At 46.1% G+C, this 26,087-nt stretch overlaps 1 protein-coding gene across 2 annotated transcripts in view; it reads left to right on the top strand.

Annotated features, from left to right (window-relative positions):
* Positions 1–26,087, top strand: part of USP4 (ubiquitin specific peptidase 4) — a 2,223,295-nt gene that overhangs the window by 1,218,467 nt on the left and 978,741 nt on the right. For both annotated transcript variants that reach the window (XM_069644193.1, XM_069644194.1), the window contains one exon: positions 14,543–14,637. In XM_069644193.1, coding sequence (XP_069500294.1) covers positions 14,543–14,637 — 95 coding nt within the window. The remainder of the gene's footprint in view (positions 1–14,542; positions 14,638–26,087) is intronic.

The following is a 26,087-nucleotide window of genomic DNA, read 5'->3' as shown; positions in this document are numbered from 1 at the left end:
CGTTTGTTTTCAACGCAATTACATATGAAAATATATCTATTATTTCTCTAGACACATAGAAGCATTTTACAAACAAGAGCCTCTGCAAATCGAGCAGCGTGGGATAAACATCTCTTAACTAATTATTATCTTGGATTATTCAGGTATCCATTTTCCATTTCTTTTTAAAATCGTGCATATATTTCTTAGTGTTATGGGTGAAGGAGCGTTTTCTCACTGTTTCACATCATCAAATCCTTATTTTTTTGAATCCTAATTTTCAGTAGACCAGTTAGCGTGACACAGATCGGATGTCCGTACTAGCACATATATTGGTCTACCATCCAAAATGTTTTGTGATAAAAATATGAATTCTTGATTCCTCAAATAAGTTCTGGGTCAAACGTTTTTCGATGATGAGTTTTAATTTCATTATTTTTGTCTCCAATATGGTTATACTAATATATTTTCTAATACGTGTCTCCTTTTTTCTTCCCCTTTCTCATGGTCTTCTCAATCCTCCTTTCCTCCCCTCTTTTTCTTTCTCCTAATTTGGATCAACCCAACAATGCATAAATTGTCATGTTAAAATAGATTATTTTGTACCCCAGTACTTCACTATTTTTGCACCCTGAGGACGACCTAAGCGGTTCAAAAAACGTGTTGGCGCTTTTTTGGGTGTTCTTTCAAACTGATATACTGTCACTGATGCAGTGTTTGTAACTATCAATAACATGTGATTATGGATATATATGTAGTGTACTGCTGAATAAACCCCTTTTATGTTCAACAAATGAGTTATTCCTGTTTGTTTAGAACAAGGGTTCTGTATATTAAAAATACAATTATTTCAACACGGAATTTATACAAATCATTCATGATATAAAAGCAGTGAGCGCAGAGTGTGAGGATCTAGAGTGTGGTTTTAGTGCTGCATTATAGCTGACGTTTCTGGTCCTGTGAGCTTTCACTAGCAAAGCAGCTCTTTGATACGTGTCCCGGTAGAGGGCATAAGGTATTCTTGATCTTTTTCCATGATCTAGAACCATGCAGCTTCTTTTCTCTGACTATTATTTGGCAGTGAGAGGCTCCATATGCTTAGTATGTATTCCCATTTTTTGTATTTTTGCAGGCATCATCTGATTGCCTGCAGTCTATAATTGGCAGCGTAGAAATCATTGTGGCTCTCTAGATGTACTTTCGACTATCAGACAATCCGAGTTCTACGTGACCTGAGCGTTGGTGTCTCATTCCAGTCAATATGCCCGAGAGATATGTGCCTCTTTTAATACATGGATGTTTTAATCATGCAATTCAGGTTTCCCTGCTTGTCCAATCTCTCACCTTTTCCCAGATGTCTTTGTTTGTCCAGCTAGATCCATCATTGCAAGCTTATTTTTGAAGCGTTTGACTGAATCAAAACATTGTTTGCCTCTGCAGTGTGTGGCTGTACACCACACCTGTAGTTGGGGAAAGCCATGTTTTCTAATTCTTTGTTGTTCAAGTTTGTCTGTCCAGGTTTCACTTTTTATGGTTTTCCGTCCACATAATATTTTTTCAGTGCGGCTTCCAGGTCACATTTGGTCCTTTTTCCATGATAGGTTAACTATGCTGTATGGGTATTTAATCTTTGGCACAATTATGTTCATCCCCCTGGTGTCTTGGGGCAGCACTATTCGTGCACTGAGTCGTGTCCCCCACCCCCTTCTTTTGGGGATCTGATATAGTTGCGTTTCATGTATTAGTTTTTATATGAACTTCTCTTTACATTTGTTTGTGTTAATTTATTACAGGGTCCTTTAGATTTTCCTGATGAAGGTGGTATAATTGCCTGCTCCCACCAATACATCTGGTATATGCAACTTTCCTTCAACCAATAGCATCTACATTTACGTGTATTCATTTTACTTATGTCAATTTAGAGTGCAACCATACATAGTCCCTGTTCCAAGTGGCCCCTATAGAATAAAGATTTTCCATAATAACATACTAGAAAGTCTTAATTCTATTAGACACGGAGGCGAGCATTATCCCACCCGGCGAGAAATTAGAATGTACAATGCTCAGAGATTATGGATCTGTTTTGATGACTTATGCAGGAGAAACTGGGGTAGAAGGATTGGAAAATCCGAAGAAAGTTCCAGAAGAACTGGATACCAGGTCTGAGAGGTCCAGACCGGGGCTACAAGAACCAATTCCGATTGTTCCTGACAGGCTTTCACCAGGGTCCTCGCGATCATGTTGAAGGGGGGAAAGGCATAGTGCACTCCTTCGGTCCAATGCTGGAGGAAAGCATCTGTCGCAGTCGCTGCTGGATCTGGATTCCAGCTGAATAACACTGGTAGTTGAGCGTTCAGACGTGAGGCAAACAGGTCTTTGGACATGGTGCCCCAGATTTGCTGAAGTCGAAGGAAGACTTCCCTGTCGAGCCTCCAGTCGCTGTAATCGAATGAATGTCAGGAGTACCAATCCGCTACTACGTTCGTAAGTCCCGGTAGATATTCTGCTTTTACTGAAATCCGGTTATCCAGACAGAAATGCCAGAAATCTTTGTCCAGTTCTGCTAGGGGCCGAGATTTGGTGTCACCCAGATGATTGATGTATCTTACTGCTGAGATGTTGTCCATCTTCAGTAAGATACAGCAGCTCACTCTGTCTTTGGTAAAGGAGCGTACTGCGAAGGAACCCGCTAAGATCTCTAGGTAATTTATATGCATACCGAGTTCCTGCAGCGACTGTCCCTCCTGTGGCCACCGGACCACATCTCGCTCCCCAGCCGGAACGGCTGGCGTCTGACTCTATCACTATGTCTGGGGCGGATCCGAAGATCGCCCGGCCGTTCTAGGCCTCCATGTGTATGAGCCACCAGTCGAGATCCGTTCTCGCTTCTGGTGATGGGGTCAGCCGCTGTGAATAGGAGAGGCTGTGTCTTAGATGCAATTCTTTTTTCCTCTGCAGTTCTCGATAGTGTAGAGGTCCGGGAAAGATAGCTTGGATGGAGGAGGAGAGAAGTCCGATCACCCTCGCTAGGTCTCGCAGAAATATATTGTCCCTCTGCAGGAGTCTGCGGATCTCCTGTTTGGTGCAGTGAATCTTGGCTGCCGGAAGACTGAGTTGAGCCGTTTTGGTGTCGACGACGAATCCTAAAAACTCTAGGTTTTTGGATGCCTGGAGGAAAGATTTCTCCCAATTTATGAGTAATCTTAGCCTGTGAAGGTCTATGGCCAGCTTGGTCTGCTGCTCTACCAGATCTTGTGATTGCGCCATGAAGATAATATCGTCCAAGTATATTATCAGTCGGACGCCTTGTTCCCTTAGATGTGCCACCACTGGTCTCAGGAGCTTGGTAAAGGCCCAAGGAGCTGAAGAGAGACCGAAAGGCAGGCTCGTGAATTCCCAGTCTATCTTTCCAGGAGAATCTTAGGTAGCTTATGTGGTCCTGATGTATGGGCACCGCAAGGTACGCATCTTTCAGGTCCAGACGCATAAGCCAGTCGTTGAGTCTCAGGAGATCGAGCATGTGAATACCTCCCATCTTGAAGTGTCCGTAAACGACAAAGTCGTTGAGGGCCTTGAGGTTTATGGCTGGCCGTATTTTCTCTTTCCTGCGTACTAGGAATATGGGGCTGAAAAAAAAACCCTAGACTTGTGCAGGGACAAATAGCCTGTTTTAATGCTAGAACTTGAATTTCCTTGTCCAACTCTAACTTGTCCTCCTTGGAGATTGTGATCGGAACGGGACGACCTATCTGAAAAGGTTGTGCAAAAAATTCCAGGCACATGTCGCGAACTGTGTCCCTGACCCAAGCGTCCCCAGATAAGGAATCCCATGCATGCGCAAAAAGAGCTAGCCTCCCTCTTATAGGCGTTAATGGCGCAGGCGCTGCAATAGGCAGACTGACCTGAGGGGGGTTGTTGTGCTGGATACTGGGCGGCTCTCCTCCAGCCACGACCTCTTCTTCGCCCTCTCGAAGGGAAGAAGGTGTCTGTTCGATCCTGCCACGCCTGATGATCCCTGAATTGTTGGTCTTCTGTCGATAGAGTATCGGCCGGCCGAGCGACCTCTACCTCGACCGGCCCTGGCGAAAATCTTCGCAGAGAAAACTCTTTTGATTGATGATTGTGCTTTGGCAAGGGCTGTAAAAGTGCCCACAAATTTAGACATCTTATAAAGGCTGCCCTTGCGGTGCTCCGCTGAGATGGCGTAACTGGCATTGCCCACCAAACAAATGGCTCTCTGAGCCCAGCCTGAAAGTATTGCAGGGTCAACAGGAGTACCAGAGGCTATGGATGCTTCAGCCAAATCCATCATTTTGGCTAGTGGACCGATGATGTCTAGCACCTTGTCCTGGCAGGACTTCCAGGCACGATCAATGCCTTTTCTTGGATCCTTGACGTTCTTGCCCAGAAAGGTAATCGTCTTGGAATCCAATTCCGGTGTCAGGGCTATTTTGCCTGGGATTGCTGGTCGTGGGCATTCTGCTCGGAGCTTTGCTCGAACTTTTCTCTAAAGGCTTGTGCAGCCTGTCTTTAATGTATTCTGTTGTTCTTAAAGATGGCTCCCAGTCAGATCTGGGGTGTTCTAAGTCTTCAGGGTAAAACATCTCCTTGGAAGGAGAAAGGTCGTCGACTGCCTGCTTAGGGACGGGGCCTGCCGCGATCCCTGAAGTAGAGGGTCGTGACCCTGATGTTTGAATGTCTTCATGGGATGAAGCGGGAGACAGACTGTTGTAATCACAACTTTCTTGATCCAAGCCCTGTTGGTATCCCTCCGGGCTAGAGGGTCTAGTGCCCCTGTTTTCTTCCTTGGGGCAAGAGGGTCCATCAGCGGAAGGGGTCTCCTTCCTATTCAAAAAGGCCTTTTTCAGCCTGGAGAAGGCGCCTGAAAGGGCAGCAGTGGCGGGTTCTGGCTGGCTCGGGGGGGTATGGGGGGGGGGCGCAGAGTCTTTATTCATTGGAGCCGAAATACATCTCCCATCTGAAAGGTGCTTTCTTTTTTGTCTCTCTTCTCGGTAGGGAGTTTTCTTGTAGCTGCTCCTCCATGGTGTCCAGGCGCTGCTGGATACGCAGGAGCATCTCCGATACAGCTCTCCTGATGCTGGTCTCCACAGTGGAAACCAGTACCTTTTTCTAGGCTGCTTGCCATCGCCACTTCGTCAACTTCATAGGTATCATCCTCCTATTCGGGCCAATCCTGGTCCTCGTGAGCTAAGTACTGCACTGCCAGGATGTTCAATAGCACCTTTCTGTAATACCTTTTTTATTTTTTTTATTTATTTTTTTTTTTTTAGGTGGATCGATGAGGTGAGTGAAATCAGCTCCTGGCGCCTGCAATCACAAATTCGTTATGTAAATGAAACGAAAAAAGTAATCGCGAGCGTCAGAGAGCTGAAAAGAGCACCTGCAGGAGCAGGTGCTCCCTCTGGTGACCGCAGGTGGCACCGCGGTCACACAGAGGCTGAATACGCTGCTTCCCCTCCACACGAAAGCATCGGGGAAACGAAGGAGGACACGGGCGAGGGTTCGCGAGGCGAAACCTCGCAGAAGCAAATACATGGCTCGAAAGCCGAAGAAATATAATTATTCTTGCCGCGCAGTGCTCTCCGACGCCAGCAGGAAGTAGCTGGCGTCAGAGAGGAAAGCACATAGTAAAATCGCGCAAAGCGCGTAATATACACAAATTCTAACGAGCGCGGCTAAGTCAGCAAATTTTAATATCAATACGAGAAAATATATTATAAAGGTGCAACAAACACGACAAATGATAATACAGAATTCAATATGATGTACTTATCTCTTGCTGTGAGCAGCAAAGAAAGAGGAAGTGCATCATATTCAAGGCTGTTTGTGGGGACTTGGCCGTTCATTGGAGGATACTGATCACATGTTGGTGATCTTGTGCTGAACCTTTCCTCAGTCCCCTGGGAAATGTCGTTTTCCTGGTTTACAGACCCTTAAGACAGTTTGCATCATTTCATTGTTAAGTTTACTGTGATATATTTTCTGTTAAAATATATATATATATATATATATATATATATATATATATATGTATATATATATATATATATATATCTTGCTGCTGAGCGCTTTCTTTAATAAAGGAGAAGCATAATGGGAGCCTCCGGTCATGACATAGAATTAGTGTTAGCTTACTCATAGGGCATGGCTAGGGGCCACTCTCCTACCCCTTGCGCATGGATTTGCTTTCTGCGCCAGGCCTGGGATGTTTGTTTTTCACCTTTTCAGATTAGTGGGTGTTTGTTAGTTTTCTTGTATATATGTATGATTGTTTCCTTTCTTGACTTATCCACCCCACTCTTATGGTGTTTTTTTTAAAATACGGTTTCCTTGTTCCTTTCTTTTCTCATTTGCGAATAAGATTGTGTATATAACCTCATTAAGAAAATAAATTTGAACAATTTAGTTGTCCATCTTTGTGGAAAAGGTTTTTCATTTAATGTGCCATCATTACAGAGTTGCAACTGTGTAACCCTTTTGGCCGCGCTTTCATCTTTGCTGGGTGACCACACTGTCCAGGGGACTGCAATCTGTGGTCACCCCCTTAGCAGTGACACCCGCCATTGCTGGGGGGGAGGGGAGAAGGGGTGGGTTTATGGGAGGCTGTGGGCGTGGGGGGTGGGCAAAACTAAATGAGTCAGCGGAGCGCCAGAAGTAGGTGTGTTTGCTGACCCATATTTAAGGGCTCCCAGGTCAAGGTGTGCCCTCTTTCATCCCGCGCCTTGGTGAAGTTTCCCGCCCACCCTCGCCTCGATTGGTCTGGTGTTTGTAATGGTCTGTTTTATTCTCTTTCAGGCATGCCCAGCGGCTATTACATGGTGTCTCCTGTTAGAAAAGTACTGGCAGTAACCACAAGGGTACTGCGCAGCCAACAGTTTATTATTACGGCGCCCATATGCACAAGACTCCTGGGGAGCCATGAACAAAGGGAAGGGATAGGGGGTTTGGAAGACATTCCAACCCCATCATTGCGGGAGGAGGGGGTAAGCGTACAATGTCATGAATGCTACAAGTATGAATTGGGAAAAAACTAATGGAATGTTTCTGGAATCACGAAACAAGTATTTGAGATATGAGAGCAAGAAAGTGGAGGGAAGGGACTTGAAACATAAGCCATAAAAGGAAGGGGGTGATGTAAGGGGGAGAATCGGCAGTGACAGTGCTGCGTGTCTAACCAGGGGGCAAAAAGATAAAGGGGGCTTAAGGGAAGGGAGCAGGTGAGCAAGGGTAAACTCAAAGTGTGGATTGGTTGGGGTTGATTGGTAGGTGTGCTGGTGGTTGAGGGCAACGGGAAGTCTTCAGCATATGCAGGGGTGCAGATGAAAGGTGGAAGGGAACAGTGGGTTCTGCAGAGAAGAGCAAGTAGATTAGAGAAGGGTAAGGGCTGGTAATGCTGTCCTGGGGGTAAGGGTGGGGTTGACGACTGCCACAGCAGGCGAGGGGTACAATGGGTGATACATGAGTGAGGAAATGGATGGGGTAGATTCTGGGGAACAACCGGGGCATCAACAAGGGGATTCTTGGAGGGGTGGCGCGTAGCCAACTACTTATTAATGGGTTGGTTAGAAGGAGGGGAACAATAACTAAATGGGGGGGGGGGGGAAATAATTTGGGTGAAGAGGGAGGGTAATGAAATAAAGAAATGAATGGGGAAATAAAATGGCCATTGGTAGAGAGGGATGGTTAGGCAGATTTGGGGGGTCGACCTGATCGGAACCTACGGATCCACTTGGCAAAGGTGGTGAATGAGGGAGGAAGCTACATCCAGCGCATAATCCTGAGGCGTGGTGGAGAAATGTAACACCTGTAAAATAACTCCTGGCTTAATAAAGTTTGCTGTGGCAAATTAAACTTTCCCACCTTATCACCTGGATCTTTAATTGCGGTTAAGAGTTGGGTTTGGTCAGTGTCAACAGGAGGGGGTGCCGTGCAACAGGGAGGTGGGGAGCACAAAGTGCAAGACTGGAGAGTGGACGAACAGTCGGCTGAAGGGCGGTCAGTGCTATGAGGGCCTGCCATTAACTGTTTGACTGCAAGAAATAATTCCCTCCCTTTTCTACTTATATCAGCAGGGCCTTCTGGCCAGACCACATGGGCCAGGGTGAGGCAGAATCCCTCACCCAGATCGTTATAGACAAGCGGGCGTGCAGCTGCCTCTGCACCAGGCCAGCTGCCAGCACTGCTATGTTCTGGGGAGGTGAAGGCCCAGGGCAGGATTCTGGCCTCAGAGTTCCTCCTACAATAAAGCCGGATCACTCAGCCCAGGAAGGCAATCTGGCGTCTCGGGCTGCAACTCCCCCACCAGATGCTGCCCCACAGCCCCTCTGCCACCTTTTACCAATGCTTCGGCCAGGCAAAGATCCGGTCGCTGCTGCGGCAATCACCCCAAGTGCTGTACTCTCCACAGCGTCAGTCTTGTCAGCCACACTGTCCCCCACTCGAAAAAGGCTGGCGACAGCCCGCCAGCAGCCACAGGTTACAGCCCACGGCCACCATGTTAGGAGGCAGCAGAGTCTGGGCTGCCTACCAGGCACACCAGTAATCACCTTCTAGCCGCAGCAGGGCTCTTCGAGACGCAGTCGGGCCAGGGCCCCAACAATCACCACTCCCCAGCCTGTTGGGTGGGGGGTCTCTCAGCAGCTGCCGGGGGATTCCTATAGCCTAGTGTCACCAGGATAGATCCAGAAAGGGCCGAGCTGAGAGGATGGTATTTAGGAATTTTTCTGAGCTGTCAGAGCTCCTTGATTAGGCAGCCAACTTGACGGCTGCTCAGCAGTGCCCCCTGTTAGTGTTATTTCTAAGCAGTCTGAGAGTTAATGGTTTAGTTGCATATGTAAATGGATAAAGGTATAATAAAAATGTCTTCACGAAGTGTGCCTTCGGCCGCTTTGTTTATTTCTCTTCCTTGCACTGATGTCCTTTTTAAAAACAAGCATCAGCAAAGCCAATAAATTTGGCTTGAAATAATGGGCATTTGCCAGGTACTGCCGTCATGTTCCCTGATAATCTCTCCATTTTCCAGGTGTTGCATTTTTATGGTCGGGTAGTTGCATTCTATCAATGCCTAGCAAATGCTTATCCCATACCTACACAAGTCCAAACCTTTGACTTTACTTATGTTGTTCTGTGTGTTGTTGTTGCCTCATGTGCACTTGGCTAGCCCTAAATTCCCAAGCTTGCGTGGTCTGTCCATGCAATGAAATTGGGCACTGATTAGGGAAAGACATGGTAACATCCATATTATAAACATTCTACCCCTCACCCGACCCAAAAACATCTCAATACACCGCTCCTACACTGAAACACTGGTTAACAATAGAATGCACACCAGCAGAAGAAGTGCTACATTTCCCCAAATGCCACAGATATACCAACATAATGCCACACCTCTTAAGCACTGCTCTGACGATACCACCGACAACCACAAAGTGTACCTTTGCAACCTGGAGTGCTCAACCACTACTCCAGACAGCTCCCAAAATATCTAAAACGCACACCCTTCGATTTCTAGTTTTACAGATCTGCACACATCTAAATTTTAATGAAGCAATCTTCCACCTCTACTAAATTAGTCCCACACCCTAGTTCTTGCAGATCCTGAAGCTCCTAGAACGATGGAAATATCAGCAGGCATGCTGTCCAAGTTTCAATAACATACCTAGCATACCGCAGCATAAACACAGTTGCATACCTTGACCATTGGGGCAGAGCTCTCGGTGGCCCAAGCTACTTCAATGATTGGCAGCAGGGCAGGAAATTAATGTTGGTTCTGCCGCAGTCCCCACACTTGAATCTTTGGTGCGCTGAATGGATGGCGAGACTATATAGCTGCTTTCCAAATCAGGTTATATGGGACTGATGGATTGCCAGTGCAACAGTAAAGCTATTCTAGGTGACGGACTTGAGGGCCAATAATCGAGGAGCATGAGGGCACTTTAGTTTATCACAAAAACCATTAAATGATCACCATTGTTAGGGAGTTTTTTTTCCAAATAACTATGAACTTTCACCTATATAGACTCATTTTCTTTTTTGCAGTTAAGTTGGAGTGAAATTAAATTATTTGCCCTCGACCGCACACTTTGGTTAAACAATGAAGCATTCATTTTAACCCACTCTATTCAAACACTTGACCACACAACCTCCAAGCTGTATTTGGTACAAATATTAATGTTTTGGATTTCAAGGCGTACAATAATAGTCATATAGAGTTTACTTCAAAATACATAGATTGCTGCAACCGCACCATATGTAAATCCTTATAGAAAAATAGGTTAAGCCAAAAGAATATCATTGTAGCTTTATTTTCCACATCCTGAAAAAAGTTCACAGAATGCTAAATAATGCAAGTGTGATGCATCTTTTTAATGCCACTGTACTTCCACCAATTTAAGACCCACCCCAAAATAAGTTGTGTAATGGACTCTGTTGGGTATGGAGATTGTCACAAATGTCTAGCTTGATATTCCAATGTTGAGTATTTATCTTGTGAACTAAAGGAATCATTTTCGTAGCATGTACAGCTACTAGGCCTCATGGGTATGGACTGTTACTGATTTGTAAGTGCACACATTTTCTAGCAAGCTGGTGCTGTTCCAACTCTTAATTGGAAATGTCGCCATCACCCTTTAGTAGTTTGGTAATGTGGTCCAGATGAATTGGAATTGTTGTATTGTATTTGCACTGTATTTGGATTTTTGTATTGTTTTATCTGTGAAAACTTTGGATGTAATTTGATTGTAATTAAGTGAATTGAATTTGTGAAAGGTTTGACATGAGCCATAGCGCAATAAAATACAAAAATGTATTTAAACAATGCTTGTATGATGAAAAAACAAGTGTTAGAGAGGTTGTTACAGTGCTGGCTTAGCCTCCTACTAAGCTATGTCTCTGTCTCGGGCTGGACATGACTTCCGAAATGATCTGTGCTTGCTCCTCCATTCGAGCTGCTTCCAAATGTAACTTGTGTGAAAGAAAATGCTTCCAGTATGCTTTTCATGAGCCTTTGAACCAGAGCTGGAAGCGTAATCTAAATAATTGGTACGCGTACCATTAGTTCATTATTATTTTGAAGTGCTTACCTTTTAGTTCAAAGGTTCAGAAAAAGCGCCCTGGACACATTTTCTTTGTCGGGAGCCAACTGTAAAACGGGCTCGACTCGATGAGCAAGCACTGCTCGTTCACCAAATCACGCCCAGGCTGAGAGAGACGGCGTCTGTTGCACTGCAGCCAGCACCTTAACGGCCCTTCTAACATTTCATTTGTTCTCAGCAGCACAACATGGCCTCGCAAATTGGTTATAGTGAGTTTCATATAAAAACTTGACATGCAAAAAAGAAAAAGGTTTGCTTTTTAAGTCTTATCTATGATAACGGGTTGGAAGATTGTGGCAAAGAACGTCCGGACCTGGCTGAGTAAATTACACAACCTTTTATTGTATGTCTAAAAGCGTTGAAAGTACAGTGGGTTAAATAAGAGATGTTTCAGGCTTATATTATTTTGCATTCTGGGATTGATATTATTCCAGTCAGGATTTTGAAAATAAAGCTACAATGATATTCTTTTGGGTTAACATGTTTATGAAAAATTTGTACCAAGAACAGCTTGGGAGAGTAAGTGGTAACGTGCCTAAATTGCCGAGTGGGTTAAAATCATCTGTTTAGCTAAATTGTGACATTTTGGGCAAATATCTTAATACCAGTCTGACTTAACTGAAAAATGTGGAGTCCTTCTGTGTTTAAGTTCACACTGTTTCGAAAAAAGACACCCATATAATGGGGATGGTTTAATAATGTTTATGGACCAAATGGTGTATCCTTGTGCTCCTCTATTAATGAGCCCCCACGGCAGTCCACTAGAATTGCATTGTTGCACTGGAACTGCCTCATTCCATTTCCACTTGATTTGATAAGTAGATATATAGTTTTTTTCAGCAAGTGCACCGAAGATTCTAGTATAGTGGTATCTCTGCGGCAGAGCCAACATTAATTTCCTCCCCTGTTGCTGCAAGTTGCTTGGGCCGTGCAGAGTACTGCCCCACTCGAGAAGGATTGAAACTCATTGCTATGTCCTGTTATGCTATATGTGTATTTTATAGGACACCTTCTGCCATTTTCACATTTTCTAGGACCTTCAGGATCTGAAAGAGGTATGGGACGAATGTATTATCAGGAGGAACAGGGCAAGGTTGCTTTATTTTAATGTTGCTGTGTGCTGAAAAGCTCTGTGCAGTGTATATTTTTTGAGATTGCACATGTTAAAATGTGGTCAGTTGGGATTAAATCCCAACTCGTCTAAGAACAATTTAACCAAGTGTAGTCACCTAAACCACTCTCACAAGCAGACACTGCTTGCTTATAGGGAACACAAGATCAATTCTCGCACACATGTTCTCATTGAAGGCGGGTAGGTCTGGGACAAGCCACAAAATGTGCCCAAGCTCAATGGGCATTTTATTCTCTGAGTCCGCTGATGCCAAAACATAGTGCTTCATTGACTGAGAGAAAGCTCAAGAGCACAAATATGGCGTGTTTTATAAATGTTGCATCATAATAGAGCTTAACCAGGGAAATGGTATTCTATATTACATCTTCACTCATCTCGTCTTACTTTAATCCCATCTCAATATTTGTCTCACTCCTGTTTTTCCTCTACCTTTATTGTAAACGCTATCTTCCGAAAGTGAAAAATGTGATCTTCATTTCCCTGTATATTCATATTTGAACAATCGAGAGACACTAGAATTGCACTTTGGAAAATGTAAACAATGTCATGGATAACACTGGTACTAAGGGTTGAGCCGGTACCGCCTATACAAACCTCCTTAATACCCGAACACCTTCCTGATAAGTAAATCGGAAAATGTCAAGGATATCACAAGAGGGAGAAAAGGAAGGCAATAGGAAAATAAAAGCAAACGGAAAATAAAGTCAGATAAATAAGTTTTATTAGCACCATGGGTGGCTGTTCCAGCTGATCTGGCCGTATGGGAAGCGTGCATTATTTGCTGATGTTACCCCTGCTTTCCCTTGCTCGAAGGACTGCCAGAGTGCCACACCGCCACCTTCCTCACTTCCTGCTGCTGCCCCCACCCTTCCCAGGCTCTCATAACCTTTTACCAAAAACAACCTGCTCTCTGACTAACCTCCTGGTTCACTGCCCTTTTCCATTGCCGAATTGCTGACTTGGAAAGGGTATAGGGCCTCAACCTTGGGTGCCTTTACTACTCCAGTTAGTGGGCATGATGGATTGGACTTTCATTTCTCTCAGATACAGAATCTCTTTCAAAATACTCATTAGGGGATGCTAATAGTAATAATCACAGCTATGCCATGTTGGCATTATAACTGCTTCCTCCCTTTGACCCGGCCTTGCAGACTTTACCTTTACAATAGATACCTTTTCTATGAACATTACTCATCCTAGGAGTTTTATCTAATAGTAGGGCAGAACCTGTGCATTACAAGTAACTGTCCAGTCCGTCCACCACAAATCAAACCTAAAATCTAAGCTTGATTTTGGACTTTGTGGAGGGGGAGTGCATGTTTCCATTTTAGAGTTGCGAACACATCCTGAAATACAAAAGTAGGGACCAATGATCATGATGCCATGTGCAGTTAAAATTTGTACAGTGCATTTTGTGCTTGCTCAGATGCAGGGCTACTTAGAAAAGAAAGTAGACAAACTGCTTTGGGATTATCACCCAGTTTGTATTTTCAGCCACTGAGAATACCCTCAGTCTTCTAGCAACTCTTTTTGGAATGAGGCAATATAACCATTCCACTTAATGAGATGGAGGTAGAAAGAAGCTTGCTGCCTGCTGAAGAAATGGTTTTACGTGAAGATGTGCTCGAAGAAACTACCAAAAAAAAAAAAAGAAAAACATGAATTGAATAACTTGTCCCAGCATGTAGCTCACTAACGATACAAGACAAAATGGTCTGTATAAAACAGTTTGACGAATGAATGATTCCAAACTAAGTCGGGATCCCACTCGAGTCACCCATGTTCCTGGTTTAATAGGGAAAGTATAGAAAGTAAGATCTAATGTGAGATCATAATGTGAAGATGAGTCAGGCTGGCAGATAACCTCTCTCCACATGAATATAAGGATCTTCCAGATCCAAGAACAGAATATTTACAACTTAGTGTTGAGCGTTCTGCATTCCCACTGTATTTTTGATTTTAATATCCATTACCGTTAAAGGTAATGCAGAAGATGCCCATACAAAAGGTAAGCAGTATTCAAACTACAACAATGTATTTTGCGAAAGTGTTATCCAAGTATAATCAATAATTGAACAAAAGGTGAGCCAGAGCAGAATCATTTTAGAAATAGGATAGAAAAGTTAAAAGTGGATCAAGGGTTTTGAGCAGACAAAAGTAATATGTGAGCAAAAAAGATGAATGCAGTATGATACTGGATGTATGGATGTCTCTGTAAGATCAACTTAAGATAATGTTCAAACACTTGTATTAAAAATGCATTGTGCTTTAATACATTGATACATTGTATGGCTCTAAAAGCTATTTTTATTAATAGATGGTGGTGGCAGATGTTTATAACCATCGGTTCCATAAGATTTTTCGAATGGACGAAGGATTAAATCATATCATGGATAGAGATGCTATATATGTGTAAGTATGTCTGCTTTTCAACATTCACTGATACAACATAGAAATGAAGGCCGTCCTTTCTAAGTATTTTCCTTAGTAGAATGAGGGATGTACATGGAGCATGCTATTGAAGTTTTTAGTTATAAATATTCATTGAAAAGATAAGTCTAAGAATGTTTGTGTAACATGGTAAGGTATTTACGACATGCACACATTTCACCTTAGAATGTCTAATCTTTAAGCACTGAAAATTGCACATTTTCACGTGATTCTCTGAATATGCTTCCTGCGAGGGCTAACAGAATAGTGTTTGAAGAAGTTGACATAAGAATTTAAAGAGATGTCCAAGCCGGCAGTAGGGGTCAGAAGATGAATTAAGATTTGGATGGAATGGAATGGGAGTGCAGCACAGTATTTGAGATGTTGCTGCAAGAATGACTTTGGTATGGTTTTGTTTTTTTGGAAGCTCATGTCAATTCATAATTTAATTTGTGGCTCATTCATTCTTAGACTGAACACCCTAGCATAAGAAAACAGGACTGATAGATTTGTGTCTGACAGTGTTTGTTGGTAAGGTTTTCTTTTTTTGCAAATCTTACCCCCTCTATCCTGAGCCTTCCAGCACTACTATTGAACTCAATGAGATTTTTTTTTCATCGCCTTTGACGGTCACCTCCTACAGTCTCTTTGTTGTGGGGACACTGGACCTTTTGTTATAAGGCCGTAGCAAGGGGATCTTTCTCCCCTTTGTTGGTCATCCGTGTTTTCCTATGCCCGTACCCGCACCTTGTATGATGAGCTGTCATGAGCCCCTATGGTCCCTTTAGCAATGTTTTCAATGCACTGGGTAGCCCTTGTGTCTATAGCAGTACAAGGGTAGTCGTCTCCTTTTTATGATGCGTTTTCCCTTGCAGCACAATTTATCTTACCTGTAGTGTCCTCTTTTCATTGTGCTAAGGTAACCTTTTTGTTACTTTCCAAGCATCCTCTGAACAGGCTGGAGGTAGTTACTATATTTTGACCCTTCTTGTGGATGCATTGTCACGCACTGCCTGTTTAGTCAGTACAATGCACTAGAAAGGGCCATGTACTCAAAATGGCCTCTCAGCGTGTTTTAATCCCTGTTCAAGATGGCCTGTCCTTTGTTGACTGTCCTACCTTGCCAGGTGCAGCATGCTCCACTTTCTTCATGCATTTTGGCACCTTCTTGCAAGATGCTTGTTGAGATGGATTTCTAGAATCTGGCCTTGTGGACTGATTTTAGGAGGGCCATCCTAGTTATCATGAACAGGGAACTCTGAAAGGTTAGCCAAAACCCAATCAAGGTAAACGTGGAGAGCAGTGAAGACTATTCTCAGGAGAGTGCGAGTGGGGTCAGGGGGCTTAAAATGAGTTCACACAATATAATGCCCAATAAATTCAATTTAGATTGGTATGTACAAAAATACAAAGATTTATTCTAGGCCTTTTACACACACTAAAAAATGAAACAAGCAGGTGATATTGTCGCACCATCTCAATAATAAACATATATACATTCACCACAGGTTCTTAAAATGCATTTATTTGACTTGATCAACACACAAGGTAAGTAAATTAATGCTGTAGAATTGGTTGAAGTAGAGAAGTGGGAGGGAGAGACGTGACGGCAAAGCAGAAATGTGAAGGCTATCCTATGTATTACGCTTGGATGAATTGTGAAGGATAGCCTATGTATTGAATTTTAGAAGAAATGTGAAGATTAGCCCTTGCGTCTCGCACAATAGTTTCAGGAGGATAGCACATACACTGCATTTAGATGAAAATGTGAAGCTAGCCTATGTATTGCGCTCAGACCTTTTATCGGTAGCCAATGTGTAGCACCTAGAAGAGCTGTGAAATTAGCCTGTTTATGGCACCTATGAGAACTTTCAAGGATAGCCAAGGTATTGCACTTAGAAGAATCATGATGGTTAGCCTAGGTATAACAAGTCAGAGGTATTGTGAAAGTAACCAAGGTATTGCATGTAATCATTTAGGGTAGCCAATGTACTTAACACCACTGCTACTTTCCCGCTTGCCTCCCAAGTACCACACACGCCCTATGGGTCAGCCAAATTACACGCAAAACATAAACAAAATACACATCAAACATAACAAACATTTGACAACCACAATCTCCCACACTGGGTCTCGCCCCTCTGGATACAACAAGCTAGTGCACACCATCAAAACTCACTTAAAAACCGACTTGCACCCGTGCCAGTTTTTCCTAGTTCCTCAAGCATCAACAGCAGAGCTCAACTTCTATCCTATCCCTCACTAACCCACCCTCTTTGATACAACGCCACGTGAGCACCGGGAGACTCTGCCAATGGCAACGGTGCACGGTACAAGACAACTTAACATAACAGTGCGGATGAAACCAGGGCACAAGTCTGTTTCCCTAACATCAGCAGTCCGATCCCTTAGAAGAATGGGGCATTGTGCCCAAAAATCACATGAGCCATAATGCTACTCCCCCGAATGTAGTCTCTGTAGGGAAGTTCTAAATTACTTGTGTTGGTGATTTTTCAAATAAATTCTACAAGGTTATTGGGTTAGTAAATTGTGTTCTTATCTTTCAGAAAATACTACTCTGGTTTGACAAACAAAAGGCAGTGGAATGGGGGGACGTGGCCAGACTGGAACCTAATGGAGGTGTAATTTCTGAGGCTCTGCAGCCCTACGCAGTTCGCCGGCCGACTGCACGCCGAAATATCTAATATTAAGCTTCCTTATTGACAAATTACATAGTTGGAAGGTGTCGAGCAACTACACACCTAGTCGGAGATCCAGAGATGCCTGGAATTGTTTGAAATTTGCCTGATCGCAGCTGTCACACGAAAACAAAGATGGCCACAAATTCTCAATGCAATGTAAAGAGTGAAGCGCCACTGGCCTGGGAGTGAGGACCGCCTGAGGGGAGAGTGTTACAGACTTGATGGTCGTGCAGAGTAAGGATACCTCCGTCCCCAAGTACCGCACAGACAACACCAGAAATACTGCCTGTGTGGTCTTTGAGGCCACAGGTGAAGTGGTTCGTAGGCCTGGATTCGGGAACAGCCGGAAAAGGACCCCTCGAACGCTGTAAGGCAATGGGTTATAGGATAAGCACAGAGCAGTTGGCAAGAATAGAACCACAGGGAAATGATCCTAAATGGCTTACCTAATGTGTTGGTAATAGATGTTTCAATATCAGCAGAGAGGCGTTGGGGGTTCCCCAAGTGGTGGATATGCAGACAGGCAAATGCCCAGCGTGAAGGCCAGAGGCCAAGAATCCAAGGCAAGAAACAATATCCGTAAGGCAGATCAGGGACAGTCCAAGGGTCAGGTAGCGAGAAAACAGTTCCAAAACGAGGTAACAAGAGGCAACGGCACTAGGAATCCAATGAGCAAAGGTAGTCTGGCAACTGGTGATCCAATGTCAATACTTGGGCAAGGCAAAGGCAATTCGTGGTACAGAAAACGTGGTCGAGAAAATCCGTAGAGTTAGCACCAGAACGAGCGTCACGGAATCCGTGTGGAAACAGCTGTGAAGCGAAGCTCATTGATTTCCGGACTCTTTTATCCAATGACGGCGTATCACGTGATGGGGAGTGACAGAAATCACGTGATACGGAAGTATTGCTGCAATGGAGAGTCACGTGACGTGCGGATCCTCCGAGGTCCATTCAGGGCAACTTGGCGACATGGAAGCCTCCAGTGTAGCTGCCAGGAGCGGGAGGGAAAGTAAGTGCCAGGTGAATGAGTAAACCCCCGGGTATGTTGACTGAATGGGCGCCTGGACATGCGTGCAATCGGATGTGTATGTGAGTGAGTGGGACGGCAAGAGGCCGAGGGTGGGGGCGTGGCAACCGCAGAGGGGATGATAGGTGTAGGAGACGTAACAGAGTCCCCCCTCAACGGCCCACGACCTCGTGGGCAGGCAGGGCAGTCCCTATGGAATCGAGCAACAAGGAGAGGGGCATGGACATCAGAGGAGGGAACCCAGGAACGATCTTCAGGGCCATAACCCACCCAGTCAACGAGATACTGAAGGTGCCCTCTGTGAAGACGAGAACCCATGATGGCATTGACCTCGTACTCATCAGGGGTGGATAGTGAAACGGGAGCAGGAGGCGTAGTGATACGGGTAGGAGCAAGACAGGGTTTGAGGAGGGAAGTATGAAAAACCGGGTGGAGCCGCCAGGCAGAAGGGATCCCAAGGCGAAAAGCAACAGGGTTCAGGACGCGAGTGATTTTGTAGGGACCAACAAAGCGAGGCAACAGTTTGCGACAACCGGGGATGCGTAGATGCCGGGTCGACAACCATACCCGATCACCCACATGATAATCAGGGGCCGCCGTCCGCTTCCTGTCAGCCTTTGATTTCATAACTGCCTGTGCCTCATGAAGATGGACAAGGGTTTGAGCATGGACATCGGCCAGATCGCGAACACAGGCGTTAGCAGCAGGAGTGGCAGTAGTGAGGTCAGGTAGTGGGAGAGTGCGGGGATGTTGACCGTACATAGAATAAAAAGGAGAGAAACCCGTAGCAGAATGTCGGGCATTATTATATGCAAACTCAGCGAGATGGAGTAGGCTAAACCAGGAATCCTGATACTGGAGGGTCAAACAACACAGGTACTGTTCCAGGGCCTGGTTAACTCTCTCCGTCTGCCCGTCACTTTCTGGGTGATAGGCAGAAGAAAAGTGAGCATCAATGCCTAAGAGCTTGGTGAGGGCACGCCAGAAGCAGGAAGTAAACTGTGACCCACGATCCGATACAATAACCTGCGGAAGACCGAAAAGACAAAAAACAGCCTTAAAGAACAGGCGGGAAAGGGTCGGGGCTGAGGGAATGCCGGTACAGGGGATGAAGCGGCTCATTTTGGTGTAGGAATCTACTATAACCCAAACGGTATCATAGCCCTGTCTGCGTGGTAGGTCTGTGATCAGATCCATGGAGATGGTATGCCAAGGCCTGGGGGGAATAGGTAGTGGTTGGAGTAACCCCAAGGGACGTCCCCTACGAGCCTTACATTGAGCACAGACTGAGCAGGTGTTAACATAGTTATCTATGTCTCGTCTCATGGATGGCCACCAACACCATCGGTGTAGCAACTCAAGAGTACGTTGCTGCCCTGGGTGGCCGTTGATAGCCGCGTCGTGTGACCAAGCAAGCGCCTGATTGCGGACATCGCTCGTGGGAAGGTACAGTCTACCCTGGACGAATGGCAACCTCTCCTGAAGTACGATATCCCATTCATTGAGTAAGTGTGGATGTTGGGAAACCCATTGCTTGATGGTCGTAAGCATGGGTGGGGATGGTGTACATAGACATATGACATGGCCCTTTCCCAAAACCGTGTCCGGGAACAGAGGCAGCGTTTCCCCCCCAGGGGAGCGAGAAAGAGCGTCAGCTTTGCCATGGACCGAACCCGGCCTGTGCTTAACCACAAAGTCAAAAGCAGCAAAGAACAAGTGCCAACGCACCTGTCTGCTATTTGCGCATTTAAGCGAGGCCAAGTCCTGGAGGTTCTTATGGTCTGTGTACACTATCGTCTGGTGCCTTGCCCCCATGAGGTGGTGCCGCCAGACCTGGAGGGCATCCTTGATGGCCAGGAGTTCCTTCTCGGTCACCTTGTAGTGGGATTCGGCTGCGGAGAACTTCCGCGAATGGTAAGCAACCGGATGTAAACAGCCCGTGGCAGGGCATGGTTGGGACAGCACGGCACCTAGAGCATACGAAGAGGCATCTGCTTCTAGTACATACGGTAGATCTGGGTCGGGGTGCTGCAACACAGGGGCTGAGACAAACCTAGATTTGAGAGTGTCAAACGCCTTCTGGTGTATGGAGGTCTAGGTAAAGGGGACAAGAGGGCTAGTTAACGCCGTCAAGAGAGATACAATGGAAGAAAACCCAACTATAAATCGTCGGTAAAAATTAGCAAAGCCGATAAAGGACTGTAATTGTTTGGTGTTGCCAGGGATTGGCCATTCCGTGACAGCACGGACCTTGGATTGATTCATCGATAGTCCCCCAGGAGATATGTGGAAACCCAGGAAGTCCACCTCTCTGACATGGAACGAGCATTTTTCGGGTTTGGCAAACAATGCATTCTTCTTAAGGCGTGATAGAACTTCCCTGACATGAGAGACATGGTCCTCCAAAGAAGAAGAAAAAATCAGGATGTCATCTAGATAGATCACCACATACGTATCCAAGATATCAGAGAAAATGTCATCGATGAAACGTTGGAACGTTGCAGGTGCATTACAAAGCCCGAAGGGCATCACGGTGTACTCGAACAACCACTGTCGGGAACAAAACGCGGTTTTCCATTCGTCACCGCTTCGTATTCGGACCAGGTTATATGCCCCTCTTAGGTCTAGTTTGGTATAGATCGATGCCTTAGTCAGCCTATCCAGGAGCGTGGAAATAAGAGGGATATAGGATATCTGTTCTTTATTGTGATGGAATTCAGTCGTCTGTAATCCACGCATGGGCGCAAATCACCCTCTTTCTTTGGTACAAAGAATATAGGACTAGCAGCCGGAGAGCAGGACGGCCGGATATGACCCAAACGCAAGGCCTGTTGTGTATAGTGCTTTAGGGTTTGTTCCTCGGATGGTGATAGCGAGTAGACCCTTCCCTTGGGTATGGGAGCTTCTGGAAGGAGATCGATAGGGCAGTCATAGGGCCTATGTGGAGGTAGGCCTTCCGCTACGGTCTTATCGAAGACCATGTGGTAATCTTGGTATTCCTTGGGGATGCCTGCCATAACGGCTCCCACGGTGTGTGCTGACGTGCCGTCCGGTGCCGTGTCGCTGATGTGGGAGGAAACCATAGCGCCGAGAATAGAGGCAGGAGATGAGAGTGACTCCGGATCTATGAGACAGAAATGTTGGCATTCTTCTGACTCAAATAGTACTTGTCCCGTACCCCAGTTGATTAACGGGTTATGGTGTTTCAACCAGGGTATTCCCAGTATGACCCCGAACTGGGGTGTGGTAATGAGGTCGAACGACAAGTTTTCCTTGTGGGTACCTTGTATGACCACCTCCAAAGGTGCGGTTTGATGCTTAATCGGGCCGGAGGCTAAAGAGGTGCCGTCAACAGCCTGTACCGGTTCGGGGTGATCCTTTTGGATCAGAGGTAGGTTAAGACGATGTGCTAGCGCAATGTCCATAAAACAACTCGTGGCTCCGGAGTCTATCACTATTTGCACAGCATGAACGATCTCTCTGGTGGGTTTCAAGAGGGCTTGTACTTTAACAGGTCTGATAGGACCAAATGCAGGGTCAGCGGGGGTCGTGAATGGGCTCGCCGGTGCCCCCGGTATCATGGGCGAGCCTTCTGAAAACCCGGCACTTTGTTTCTCGGTCGGCGGGGGCATTCTTTTACATAATGTCCGTTTAGACCAGAATAGAAACAAGCGTTATTGGTTCTTCGACGTTCACGTTCTGACTGTGTTATGGGACTCCGGATTCCGCCTATTTGCATGGGCTCGGAACCGACGGAAGACGGCGCTGGAGATGGCTGCCCAACCGTGGATTCCATCCTTCGTTCGGATTTGCGGGCGTCCACCTGTAGGGCAAGGTCTACAAGGTCTGTGAAATCAGAAGGAAGGGCAGGGACCACTGAAAGGGCGTCTTTCATAGCACCACTGAGTCCTCGGTAGAACACGATCGCCTTCTTTTCCTCAGGCCAAGAGGTTTCAGCGGCGAGTTGGTTGTACCGGGTGATGTACTCGATCAATGATTGTTTACCCTGTGTAAGGTCCAATAGTTCCAGGTCCCTTGCCTGGGCCTTGTAGCGGGTGTCAAACACTTTAGCCATCTCTGTGACCAGAAGCTCAAAATCATACAATACAGGGTGGTTGCCATCTAAGAACGGATTTGCCCAAGTGGCCGCTATGCCTGACAGATGAGATAAGCGGCTTTTGTTACCGAATCAGGGAAGGCCTGAGGTCTGCACAAGAAATGGAGTCTGCATTGATTTATGAAGGTGCGGTAGGTCCGTGGGTCTCCCTGAAAGCGTTCTGGGGCAGCAAGAGGAGAGGAGGTTGGGACCAGTACAGGGGCAGGAGCGGAAGCAGGTATGGCCTGGACTGGAGGGGTGGCATCCCTAAACTCGATGTCCGCAGACGGGGAATGATGTGCGCTTTGTAGGAGGTCTAGGCGGTGGTGAATGGCGGCTGTGGCTGTGGCCATGTCAGTCCTGAGAGCCGCTACGGCCTGCATTAAAGCGGTCACGGGGTCCCCGGCGGAGGGATCCATACTCCGACGGCCAGAGGCTTCACAGTCTGTTACAGACTTGATGGTCGTGCAGAGTAAGGATACCTCCGTCCCCAAGTACCGCACAGACAGCACCAGAAATACTGCCTGTGTGGTCTTTGAGGCCACAGGTGAAGTGGTTCGTAGGCCTGGATTCGGGAACAGCCGGAAAAGGACCCCTCGAACGCTGTAAGGCAATGGGTTATAGGATAAGCACAGAGCAGTTGGCAAGAATAGAACCACAGGGAAATGATCCTAAATGGCTTACCTAATGTGTTGGTAATAGATGTTTCAATATCAGCAGAGAGGCGTTGGGGGTTCCCCAAGTGGTGGATATGCAGACAGGCAAACGCCCAGCGTGAAGGCCAGAGGCCAAGAATCCAAGGCAAGAAACAATATCCGTAAGGCAGATCAGGGACAGTCCAAGGGTCAGGTAGCGAGAAAACAGTTCCAAAACGAGGTAACAAGAGGCAACGGCACTAGGAATCCAATGAGCAAAGGTAGTCCGGCAACTGGTGATCCAATGTCAATACTTGGGCAAGGCAAAGGCAATCCGTGGTACAGAAAACGTGGTCGAGAAAATCCGTAGAGTTAGCACCAGAACGAGCGTCACGGAATCCGGGTGGAAACAGCTGTGAAGCGAAGCTCATTGATTTCCGGACTCTTTTATCCAATGACGGCGTATCACGTGATGGGGAGTGACAGAAATCACGTGATACGGAAGTATTGCTGCAATGGAGAGTCACGTGACGCGCGGATCCTCCGAGGTCCATTCAGGGCAACTTGGCGACATGGAAGCCTCCAGTGTAGCTGCCAGGAGCGGGAGGGAAAGTAAGTGCCAGGTGAATGAGTAAACCCCCGGGTATGTTGACTGAATGGGCGCCTGGACATGCGTGCAATTGGATGTGTATGTGAGTGAGTGGGACGGCAAGAGGCCGAGGGTGGGGGCGTGGCAACCGCAGAGGGGATGATAGGTGTAGGAGATGTAACAGAGAGCCAGGAAAGACCTTAGCCGAGGGGAGTTCTGCGCCGGAGCGCAGCAGATCATCATACCCTCCCTGCCTCCCTGCCATCCCTCTTCCTCAGGTGAAAGGCGCAGTGGTATGGACAAAGGCGGCTGCACCGACAGAACATCGGTTTCTTGGCATCCAGGGAAGCATTAGCACCATCCTGCGGAAACTGCCACAGTGGACGTCCACTTCCGGCAGCCATCACAGCGGAGGGCCGGAAAGCAGCTACAACATCAGGACCACATGTTACAACTGCAGGTGGTTGCATGGAGTGGGACATTAGACTATGGGTCTATCCTTCATCCCCCGATCGGTTCCGTGAAAGGGAGCCTAGCTGGGAACGAAATGGAGGACCGGGGTGTGTAGTTTCAGAGAAGGAATCCAGCACAGGCAAGTGTCGTATACCACTCACAAAGCACTAAGCACTGTTAAAATATGTGATTCGAGGGGGCACCTGAGGGGGGGGGATATTACAGCAGCCACTGGAACATAGCACCAGCTGGCTGTGAAGTGCCCACAAGCCCAAAACCCAAATGGATTACGTAGCAATACATGACTGAGATTACTGGACATCATTGGGTGTACCTAAGCACCTCCCGGGGAGTGGAGAGAGCCAAGGGTCTCCACGATTGGTAGAGCATCCATAAAGAGATAGAGGAACACAGAGGGGCTGAGTGAGCGAACGGATACCTTCAATAGAGAGACAGTAAATAACGGTCCTCCAAGAAAGTGCAAGAAGTGTTGGGTGCTTATACTCAACGCTCGCCTTTTACGGGAAGTCCCGAAACAGGAGGTATAGGGATAATCACAAGAGAATCCGTCCCGCCTCACTTCACCCCAGCTGAGAGAAGCCTAGATACTTGGCCCGCTTGAGAACCCCATATATGTGCAGGATGAAGACTAGCAAAACCAAGGAAAAATCAGGTGTGTCAATTAAGAATGTGCTCCAACACCCAAAGTCGCCACCAGAGCAATCCTCAGCGCAGGATGAGGAAGCCCAGCCTGCCAATAAGGGAGACATTGTACGCCTATTCCGTTACTACAAAAAGAAATGGTGTCAACGGCTAAAGACCTTAAAAGCTCTTTTCAGGAATTATCACGTACTGTACAACAAAATGAATCTTAAGTTGGATGATCTAGAAACAGCCTTTTACGAGCAGACGCAATTCTACGGTTAGCTTGAACAAAGGGTAACAGCACTGGAACACCATCGGCGCACCGCAGAAGAAAAGCTAGCAGACGTCGAAAACCGTTCCCGCAGAAACGATGTGAGAATAAGAGGAGTGCCAAGAGAAATTTTGGACCGAGATCTAGAAGGTTACGTCTGTGATCTATTCCAAGAGATACTGGGAGATGAAGTAGAGCATCTCACGCTAGATCGCACACATAGAGTATTCTCCAATTTTCAGACGAGACAAAACCTTATCCCTGATGTTTTACTACATGTCATTTTATTTCAAAACCAAAGATCTCCTCTTTCAGAAGGCTAAGGCGAGGGATGATCTATTCAGAGAATCGACAGTTTAACTGTTTCAAGATCTCTCTCAGGGCACGATACAGCGCCACAGACAAATGAAGCTGTTGACCACCTGGTTAACTGAAAAGGGGATCCGCGATAAATGGGGCTACCCATTCAGGATTATGTTCCAAATAAATGTATCTCAACACCCATATACATCACTTAGAGCAGCGGTATAAACTTTGAAGATCCCAGAAGCGGAGATACATGTACCGGACAAGCAGGCATTGGGAGCGTTGGCACCCCCATGGACACAACCGAAATCTAGGAAGAGAGCAGGCGACCGCAGGAGACAGTCCATGGACAAAAGAGAGAGGAGCAGGGAAGAAGACACACCAGACTGAAAAGCGGGCAAAATTATCTCATCTTATTTTATTGTTGCTCTTTAAAGGGCTGCATACTAATGGTAATTGCAAAGGCAGCAGCAGGTTGGTTATTGTACAATCTGTTCATAACTCTAAGGGCAGTAGGACCACTAGTCCAATTCAAGCAGAGTGCTTGATGACAACCTCATATGGGGTTACTTTAGTTTTGTTTTTTTGGTACTCTTTCCTTTTGTTTTTTTGGATGTGTGGACACATACGCAGGAAAGGTGTGGGAAATATAGCATAATTGTGGGATGGGACGGGGTGTGGTATCCCAAATGGAGGTACATATGTCAG

Source organism: Ambystoma mexicanum, chromosome 2p (assembly GCF_040938575.1).
Source record: "Ambystoma mexicanum isolate Mex_15411 chromosome 2p, UKY_AmexF1_1, whole genome shotgun sequence".
Taxonomy (NCBI): Eukaryota; Metazoa; Chordata; class Amphibia; order Caudata; family Ambystomatidae; genus Ambystoma; species Ambystoma mexicanum.
Note: the sequence above shows the minus strand (reverse complement) of the source record. Positions and strands in the feature narration are given on the sequence as shown.